Raw genomic sequence first — 11,042 nt, forward strand, 5'->3', positions numbered from 1 at the left:
TTTTTCTATTAAGTTTAGAATTTTTGTTAATAGAACAAAAAAATGTTTGTTTTTTGTACCGGTTGACGGTAAAAATTTATTTAATTATTTATTATAATAAACGTGCAATAGACTCTCACAGACAAACGTTCGTTAAGGTTAACGACCGTAAAACGTTTCCAATGGTGGGGAAACTGGGTTATCCGTGCTCATAAATGCGGAAGAGTTCTACTGACAAAGTCGAAGATTAAAGAGTTGCATGCCACCATTGGAATCGGTTCAGTTAAAGACGCGAGATTGCCATGGATGGAAGCGAGAAGAAAGTTCAGTAGCGAGCGAGTTTTAGAAGCGCAGATTATATACACAAACATTATATATATATATATATGGGGCGAAATTCCTAAAGTGTACCAATAACAAAAATGTGAAAAACCCTATGAAAACATATAGGTCAAAATTTTTTTCAAACCTTTATACAAGCTAAGAAATTTTTTTTTTTAATTGGTACATTTAAGAAATTTTACCTCATATACATACCGTTCTTGGGCTACTATAGTATACAAAAATCGCCATTTTTCTGTTCTATGCTTAACTAAAATTCTAATAATTATAGAAAAATGTTTTAAACTATATTTAGTCATGTTGCGGACATCCTTCTGAAGACTTTCTCTAAGTTTTATTAGAAATTTTTTTTTAAAATCTGAGTTATGTAAATTTAAAGTTTGTACCATAATAGCCCCGTGGTTGGGGCCATTATGGTACAAAATTTGTTTTTTTACATAAAATAAAGTTAAATTATTTTTCTACGAATTAAACTGAGCGGAAACTTTTAACTATACTGAAAAAAAACTAGTAGGTTTTACTATTTTTTAACTACTCTGAGTAGTATAATAGGTCCTCAACTGAATTTAAACGGTTCTATTAACTATATAAAAATAGTTAAACCAATGAAAAATGTAATTGGTAGAATGACATTTTGTGATTGTATTAACTCAATTTAAAAATATTAAAACAACTCAAGATGTAAGTAGTAGATTTTACTACTTAAAGTGGTTCAATAGGCTTTAAGAACATTTTTTTGGTACATTTAATAAATATTTTGCAATTGAAACTACTACTTTAAGTAGTAAACTTTACTACTGAAAGTGGTTTAATAGGCTTTAAGAACATTTTTTTGTACACTGAGAGACCTTTTGCACCGCATTAGAACTACGTGTGTGACTGCAGCGCCACTGTAGGTTTTGGTGCGCTGCATTCTAAATTTTGTATCGTGACTGACCAAAAATGAAAATGAACCTTTCGGCCGTCAATTTTTTGGACAGCTACGCTCCAAAAATTGTACGGCTGCAGACCAAAAACGTAGTTTCATAGCTGACCACTAGAATGCTCCGCAGCCGTCTGTCGAAAGTCTGCTACGGACCAAAAGGTCTCTCAGTGTAGAATTAATAAATCTTTTGCAATTGAAACTACTACTTTAAGTAGTAGATTTTACTACTTAAAATAGGAAAATAAAATTATTTTTTATTTATAATTGTTTATTATCAGTAGAATTGACTTTTTCATCCTCTCTCCTATACTGACGCTTATTTTATGCCCTAACGATTATGTACCTAACAGAGAAAATTTCTAATCAACGGGAATTGAACCCTCGACCCTAACGCTCGCAATCCGATACCTTAACCGACTAACCACGCACGCTCGCAACGACAGTCTGCAAACTACTGGAAGACTACTTTCTGCTTGTCCAATTGGTAATTTAATTATTTAAAGTAGTCATTTTTACTAATTTTATTAGTTGCTATAACTATCCTTTTTAAGTTTTGACTTGTAAATTTTTCATCTTTTAATTATATTATAAGTTGTTTAATTGCATAGTGCAGTAAAATCTACTACTTAAAGTGATAGTTTTAATTGCAAAGGATTTTTAAATTCTACGACATAAATGTTTTTAAAGCCTATTGAACCACTTTAAGTAGTAAAAGCTACTACTGAAAGTAGTAATTTTAATTGAAAACGATTTGTAAATTTTACATCAAAAACGTTTTTCAAGCTTATTGAATTAATTAAAATAGTAAAAAATTACTACTTAAAGTAGTAGTTTTAATCACAAAGGATTTGTTAATTCTACAACAAAAATGTTCTTAAAGCCTATTGTACCACTCTGAGTAGTAAAAGCTACTACGTTTTAATTGGAAACGATTTGTAAATTCTACATCAAAAATCTTCTTTAAGTTTATCGAATTAATTAAAATAGTAAAAATCTACTACTGAAAGTAGTAGTTTTAATTACAGACGACTTGTTAATTCTACAACAAGAAATTTTATTGAAGCCTATAAAATCATATAAATTAGTAAAAAAATTTACTACTCAAAAAGCAGTTATATTAATTTAAAAAAATAATTCCTTTTACTATATTTCATATAACTGGTGAATAGTAGTTGGATTTACTACTCTTGAAATTTTGAGTTGACTACAATTCCACTTGTTTTTACTACCTTAAGAAAATTAATTTTACTACCGACCTGCAGTTGTACTTTAACTATACATATTTACGTAATATCAACTATTACTTATTAACTTCTTAAAAATAGTTACATTAACTACATGAACATGATTAGATTAACTAAAAAAGTAGTTATTTTAACTACTTTCTAGTCAACTACCCAATGGTAGTTGAATTTCTCGGCAACATTTTTTTCAGTGTACATATTCTGTAAATAATTTTTAAAAAGTCACTGAAAAGTCATTATTATTATTATAAAAATTTCATTACAATTATTGAATTTTTTTAGGTTAGGAATAATTGTTTTCTAAAAATTTTAAATTAACACATTTTGTAGGCTAATTGTAACTAAATAACTTAATAAGGTCCATAATTGTTTTTTAAAGATATTTTAAATCAAACAGTTTTTAAATGTCACTTTTTGAGATTATGTTGTACGTTTTGTAAAATTATAATTATTTTCAATTTTCAGACAGAAAAATAAGTCATTTAAGTGTATAATCGAAGTACAGGAGTTTTTTTTTTACTTATTAGAAAATTAATTTTCGTATAATAATTATTTTTAATGTTTTGTACCGGTTGTACCAGAATAGCATCTGCAAATTCTGCATTTTCAGTGTTAGACACTTTCCTTCTAAAATACTTATTAAAAAGTTAGCCCATCGTGTTTATATTGTCATAACTAAATTTTTAACATTTATTTTAAATATTATTGACACTAACTTTCGTGAATTTGATGATTGCTGTAGATTTTCGCACAAAACTTTCCAATTTCCATCAAAATTTTATCGTCCTTATAAATTTTTTTTTGATTTCTAAAACCAAATTTACTAATTTGTTAGTTACTTTATTGTCAAATTGTCACACAATATAATTACAACTGTGTCAAATTTTAAAATTTCGAAATGAAAATTTTACTTATACAAATTAAGAATAAGAATACCATAATAACCTCTGGTGTACCCGAATAACCCCGGTTCACGGTATTTAGATTTTCTCGCGGTTTTTTTTTTAGAATATATCTATAGTTGAGCTACTTTCAATTACATAAGTTAAAACTATATCGAAATCGGAAATAATTGATCGCAGTTGCCATGCAATTAGATCTAAAGCTTTTACGGAAACATCAATTTTATCGATAACGGAAGTCGTGGATTTTTTTTCTACACAGAATCATTACATCCTGTCAATTACATCTGGAATCGACATAATCGTTTTGAAATAGTCACTTTAGAACAAGGATGATTAAGTTAAAGACAATTCATTGAGTAATCCACAAATTACTACACTTAAAGTATTTTTATCGAGGCTTTTTTCTGAAAAAAAAAATATATATATATATATATATATATATATAATTATACTCTCGCTAGCTTCAAAGATAGAAAAAATCGGATGAAGATGTCGGGAAACTACTTAAATTGCAATAAAACTAACTTACACAGTGTTTCATTCATTTTTTCCCCTTTTCATTGAAAAAAAAAAAATAAAAATATATGAAAGAAAATATAATTCACAAGTCCGATATCAGAAAATATTTATCTTGCCTCTTATATCCTATCAAAACTATAATGATGTAATAAATTATATGAAGTTATAGTGCAATAAGAAATGATTCTTATTTATTGCACTGTGTGTAAATTTCATTATCTATATAGATATAAAAAAATCCGGTAAATCGAATGATGAACGGTTAATGATTGGAATTTAGAAAAATTTTAACTACCATAATGGTTTTTTTTTTCATTTTCTTGAATAAATATTTTCTAAATTATACTTCTTTAGAGATAAAGTATTTAAATCATATATGTTTCCTTAATCTTTACATCCTGAGACATGCATTTTGCTGATAATATTCCGCAATGTTACTCCCACGTAATTCAAAAGAGATTAAGACGTGCTTCTAAAATATAGAACAAAGCGATAAATTTACAATTTGAATTTTAAGTGACAGAGATTTTAACTTCTTAGAAAATATATATATTTTTGAAAAGAAAAGAAATATTCAATTCATAAAATGTGTTCTGGTTTAATTTTGATTTTTCATCTTCCGATATTATCTAACACTAATAAGAAAAATAAATTATAATAAGCAAAAATTCCTCAAGTAACTGTAAATTTAATTTTAACCCGACGAGAGAAAGGTCGGGTGTGATTTTTATTTCTGCGGATAATTTGAATACGGCATGCTTAATTATACTGTCATCTACAATGGCTACGCGGAAAATGGTAAAAAATCACGAAGCTGAAGTACGCAACGTTTATGATAAACGATTTTTTAAGAAATAATTTTTTAAAATAAAAATTCTATAATTTTTTGCCTAAAAATTATTTTTTTTATATATATATTAAAATTATATTAAATTGTTTTTATATTTATTTTTTTATTTTTATATTTTCTCTAAAAATTGAAGGTCAACGAAAATTGACATACCACCTGATATAGACAATGCACAATAGTCAAGAAAACTTGTAAAATTTATGCCAATATAAATATACCATATTATATAAATGGTCACGATCACGATTTTAGATCTTGAGCAGGATAATAAAATCGCGCACCGCGTTTCCTTTTAATCGCGCAAAATCCCCTCAAGTGTAAAAGAAAGGATATTTCTTCTAATAAACGCCTGTTTTTTTTTTTTTAAATATGACTTTCAATCTGAGTATATATGTATACTATATCAAGAAGAAAATATTTATTATTAGGAAAAAATAACGTGAGAAGATGAAAAAGATGATAAAGAGGGATTAATTATTATTCGTTTCTTTTTTTTCCCAACTTATAATAATATATCTAATTCCATCATTGCCACACCTAAAAACCATTGAGAATCTGCTTTGCAAAAATATATGTGTACAATATTTCTTTTGCCTCTTGGGATTTAATTATTTTTATATCATTTATTTTAATCGCACAAACTTTATATTACAAAAGAATATAAACCATCTAGTATATCTGCCACAACATCTACACATGATAAAATCGTGCAGGTGTTAAGAAATATTTTCTTTTTTTTTCATTTCACTAAATTCTGTAAATTGAAAATACAAATTTTTTTATTTACCAAAAAAATATATACAGGGTGATTTTTATGCTCCGGACCCCACTTGGAAAGATTCCCCGGAAAGTGTCCCCTGGAGGTTCTATCAGAATTCCGCCGGAACTTCCAACGTAATTCCGTCGGAGTTCCAAAGAATTTCCTATGGGATTCCGACGGAGTTCCGACGGAATTAGGACTCTAAAAATTTTGAAAAAAATTAATCGGAATTCCGTCGGAATCCCATCGGAAATTCTTTGGAACTCCAATGGAATTCCGACGGAATTACGTTGGAAGTTCCGGCGGAATTCTGATAGAACCTCCAGGGGGCACTTTCCGGGAAATCTTTCTTTCAAAATTATTAATTAATTTTGAAATTATATTCACACTTAAATTTGTATTTTACAATTTTACATTTCTTTTTATTTTAATAATTATTTTATAATTAACCGAGAAAAACAGAGGAAATAGTTATAAAATACAATGTTCAATAATTACGAGAAAGTATATAGTCAAAAGAATAAATATTACTAAATAATCTTAAATATCTATAATAATAAATTAAAAAAGAAAACAAAAACCGGAAAATCTGCACATGAGTTGGATTATATTTTCCTAATTTCTTACTGTCAATTAAACTTTCTAGAAAGTGTTTCAATATGGAATATTAAAATATAGAAACGTATAAAATACAATATTTACCTGCAAAGTAGATCAATCTTCAAGTTTCAAGTCACATGCACTTTTTTTTTTTGCGTCAAATGTTAGAATAAATTTGCATATAAAATATTTAAATTAAATTATACATCCCACCAAAAGAATTGTTACAAAATTTACAGATTTTTCTTTTTGGTGTTGAAATAATCTACTGAAAATAATCTCCAATATTATTTATTTAATTATTGTATTTGATATTATATTACAATTATTATTTATAATTATTATTGTAAAATAATAACAATAATAATAATAATAATAATTTATAATTTCTTTAAAATTTTGGTAATTTTTTAGGACCGGAACGGTATATCAAAAAACATCAATGAAGATTTGATATAATAATAATAATATAATTATACGAAAAAATTAGTTTCTTCATATTGCAAAAAAATATTATAGTTTTATTCACGAACAAACACTTTCCTAACGTTTTATCTACATCTTGTCCCAGATTGTCATATTATACTTTTCCGACAATTTCCCGCGGGAAAATATATCTCCTTCTTTGTTATGATTTGTCCTCGAAACATTTTTAATTAGATTTCAGTGAAATTTTTATTTGAATAAATATATATATATATATATATATATATATATATATATATATATATATATATAATAAAGAAAATATTTTTATAATTTTTCTTTTAATATTTAAAGAAATTCCAAATTTCCATTTCGTAAAAAACAACAACAACGAATACTTATAAAATATAGTAATTATATAATTTCTAATTATTAATTAGATCAAAGGATGAATAAAAAGATTATACATTATAGAGTAGAAAAGAATCTCGAAAAGAATTAATGTTAATTTGTGAGATTTTATCATACAGATTTGTTTTTATATCAATTTCACTTTTAACATTTCTGAACGGCTATCTGGATCTTAATATTCACCTGCTGTTAACTCGAGCATCATTTATACACTCATTTTAATTAAAAGCAACTGATTCTTATAATAAATCAACAGTGATTAGATTTTTTTTTCCTACTCTCTGCTATATATAGTTAAAGTCTTAAAGATTAACCGTTAGAACAATTTTATTTTGATAAATTCATTACAGTGAAAATAGAACTTTATGACACAAAATTCTATTAACATCCAGTGTGCTTCTTCATATTTAGAAGTCATAATTTACAAGTCAATTTTCAAACTTCCTTTACAATATAATAATAATAAAATTATCGCTCGTAAAATAAATTGCAGAAAATAGAAACGAAATCCCATAACAATATTCTCAATACAGTTTCATTTTTTTTTTTTCACCTTTGAATGAAAGTAACGTGTTGGGAAAAGGTAATTCTTAGTATTGCTAACGAGATTGGGAATATTTTTCCAAAAGTCATAACCTCGGGATCGACAGACATCAGTAAACTATATATATATATATAAATAAAATACAATATACTCTATTCTTAAAACAATTTCACCGTTATCATCGTGAGAGAGTGACTAGGTGTCTATTTTACACTGTAGCACGACTTACTTACTTTTAATGCCATTTCTTTGCCTAAGTACGTCACGACATCAAGTTCGGTAACCCCTTTGATTCCAGGGCATTCTAAGGATTAAAGAACAACACTGTCAGGTGAAGCTGAAGAAGCGGAACGTTGGATTTCAGGAATCACTTGTCGAAGTCATTGGATATGGAGGTGATGATTTCTCCGATCTCGATGACGATGATAATCAAGATCTCGACAGTAATGAATCCTCCACTTATGAAGATAACCTTCCCGATAGCGAGGAAGAACGTGCCCTCGGTAATTTGACCCGTGCCAATACTAATTTCAATACTGTCACTGCAAATCTAACGGAATCTGTAACACCCGATGTCAAGGCTCCCAAGACATTTGCATCCTTAATGCTCGGAAAAGTTCAAAAAGATGCCGATGGTAATTTTCCAATATTCATCTATTTTTTTCCAATTTTATTTCATTGATTTTACTTTTACTATGTTTCATTACAATTTTTTTTCCATCTCTAATTTTTATTTTAAAGGCAAAAAGAAAACACTTTTGGTATCGGTGACGCCATTTGGAGGCGATGACAGTCTACCAACAGCAAAAAGGCCAAGCGACAATAAGAAAATAAATAACGAATACTCAAGACCCAAAACACTCGATATCATCGCCAAAAATGAAAAGACTGAAGTCATTGTCAAAAGTATTAAGAAATTAGTTGAAAATGAAAATTCCGAGAAACGTCAACCCGAATCTCCAAATCTTGAAAAAATTGTCGATATGCCTTTAATAACATCCGCTAATTTAGTATCCGTTATTCAAAATGAAAATCTCGAAACACCAATTCCAATTGTCCAAAAACAAGACAAAAAAATAAGTATCGCAAGAACTCCAGCTATCAAAAAATCCGAAAATGAAAAACCCAGAATATCATCAATAAACAATAAAGGAGAGTATGCAATAACAAAAATAACAAAACGCACCGATATCATGAATACCGAGAATCGTAAAAATGGTGTCTACAATTCGGGTATTGAATTAACATTAACACCATTGAAGAAAGAAATTGAGGAAAATTTGATTTTAAAAGGAAAGAATGTGAATAAAATTTCCGTTCCAGCTGCTGAGGAAAAAAAAGAGGAATTTTTAGAGGAACGAAAAATTGAGGGTGAATCGATAACAAAAAAATTTACCATCAAAGAAAGTCGTGAATCTGCTGGTGAACCTGATGGTAAAGCCGATGAGGATATACTGGAACCACCAGCATTACCAAAAAATCCTCCACCTCTTGAGACAAAACTAAAATGTAATCTTCAAAACGAATCCTCAATACTCACAATTGCTGAACCAAGATCTTCATTTTTACACGGTGAATCAAAAATTCGACCAGTTGTTCCTCAGAAACCTGTACCTCAAAAAAGTCCCACTTTCTCCAATACAAAACCCACACTCTCTACTTTTGCTGTCACAAATCGTACTAATTCCACAGAGGATCAAATTACCCGCAACTCTTACTTTAATTCATCAATCCTATCAAATGCTGAAAGCAAATCACAATCCATCAGACCACCTCAAGTTCAATCGTGCCAAAATAGTTCAGAAATTCAAAACAAAAGTCCTAAAGAAAATCCAAAACACAAGGAAAATTGTCCACCACGCCCTAAACCACCGTCAATATTTTTATCCAAATCACTAATACAAAATGAAGAAGATCTCGATGATGATGACAATAATGAACATTCCGAAGCAATTCGTTCATCGAATAAAAGACGAATGGCACCAAAACCACCGTCAACGCCAACTGATGATACGCCAAGTTCTCTATTTGCTCGTAATCCAACAACTGTTTTAAAATCAGATTCGCCAGTTGTTCGTGAAATGGAAAAAAGAGAAAGAGCATCATCATGTAGTCCTAAATTTCGAAAAGCAATTTCTGTTTCTGAAACACCAGATCCATTAGATCGAGCACCAGAACCAGCGCCAAGGAAAAATATTTCCCTCTCACAGGATAGTCTTGCAAATCCTGAGAGAATTGAGGAGAAAAAAAAGAGTCGATCTCGATTTTCGTTAAAGAAATTTCTTCGAATGGGTTCAAGAAAGGATGTTGACATGACATGTGGTTATGGCTCGAGAATGGATGAAATTCCATCGACACCACAACCAAAACCAAGATTAGAAATTATTCATCCTTTGGAACTTGATGGTGCTGCTGTACAAGTTCTTGGGAATGAGGGAAATTGCAGAATCAGCGAGGATGTTACTGATTCAAGAAGTAATTCATCTTTGACATCTAATTCACCGATTACTAATGGAATTCTACATGGTACAGGTAAATTTTATCAATTCTAGAATAATCTAAATATAGGCTAAATATTTAATTACACAGAGGGAAGAGTTAGGGACGCATGAATATTTTTTACATTAGAGCTGAAGGGAATTTTTCTGGTACCGAATTAAAAATTATCGAATTTTATAAAGCAGATCAGGGTTGACACAAATAGTATATTATGTTGCAAGCACGTAAAGTAGTACTTTTTAGGTTTTAGGTATTGAAATCATCCGAACCTAAAAATTACTACGTGCGAGCCACATACGCTATTTTTTTCGCCATTGTTATGAAAAAGTGAAACAATTTTAAAGAAATATATATATATATATGAAATAGTATATAAAATAATAAAAATTGATAAATAAAATAAAAGCAAAACAAAAATTATGCAAAAATTAACAACTGCCTAAAAAAGTCTTTTTTGGCAGTTGGCTCAAACTGCCTTAAAAAGTGCTACTTTATCTGCCCAAAACAGGCACAAAAAATACACTTTTTCATGTCAATGGCGAAAAAAATATTATTTTGTTTTTCCCTGATTTCCAGTCAAAATTAAAAATTTTTCCCTGACCCTAATAAAAATATTTCAAGAAATTTTCAATAACAGGCTTTGAATTGCACGACTTTTTCGACTTTAAAAAAAAATTGAATTATTAAAAAAATATATTAACTTAAATTGTTTGAAAAATCAATTATTTTCAATAATTTAAAACAAATTCTTCGAAAATTACATGATTTGAAATAGTTTTCAATTATTGAAAATTCACTAGAATTCATTTATTGTCTAAAAGTTTTTTAAAAAAATTTCACCAAATTCAAAATGAAAGTTTATCAATTAATAATCTCCTGAAATTCAATTATTATTTCTATAATTTTTTACCCCAACGCTTCTGAAATACACAATTATTTCTAAATTTTGTATTTAAAATTCTTTCTTGAATAATTTAATTTTAATCAAGATTTTCGAAAATTTAATTATTTAAAACATTTCACAATTCAAAATTCTCC

General features: G+C 28.3%; 1 protein-coding gene and 1 long non-coding RNA gene across 5 annotated transcripts in view; one reads left to right on the plus strand and one right to left on the minus strand.

Moving 5' to 3' along the window:
* The window catches only part of LOC127283559 (uncharacterized), a 135,417-nt gene that overhangs the window by 102,295 nt on the left and 22,080 nt on the right, over positions 1-11,042 (plus strand). For 3 of the 4 annotated variants that reach the window (XM_051308516.1, XM_051308515.1, XM_051308518.1), the window contains exons 3-4: positions 7,804-8,140; positions 8,247-10,037. In XM_051308516.1, coding sequence (XP_051164473.1) covers positions 7,804-8,140; positions 8,247-10,037 — 2,128 coding nt within the window. The remainder of the gene's footprint in view (positions 1-7,803; positions 8,141-8,246; positions 10,038-11,042) is intronic. The other variant, XM_051308517.1, reaches the window with a different exon arrangement.
* The window catches only part of LOC127283616 (uncharacterized), a 98,635-nt gene that overhangs the window by 6,569 nt on the left and 81,024 nt on the right, over positions 1-11,042 (minus strand). The gene's annotated exons all lie outside the window — the stretch shown is intronic.

The sequence above is a fragment of the Leptopilina boulardi genome, unplaced genomic scaffold (assembly GCF_019393585.1).
Source record: "Leptopilina boulardi isolate dan_hultmark-lab unplaced genomic scaffold, ZJU_Lbou_2.1 LbouV2_310, whole genome shotgun sequence".
Lineage (NCBI taxonomy): Eukaryota > Metazoa > Arthropoda > Insecta > Hymenoptera > Figitidae > Leptopilina > Leptopilina boulardi.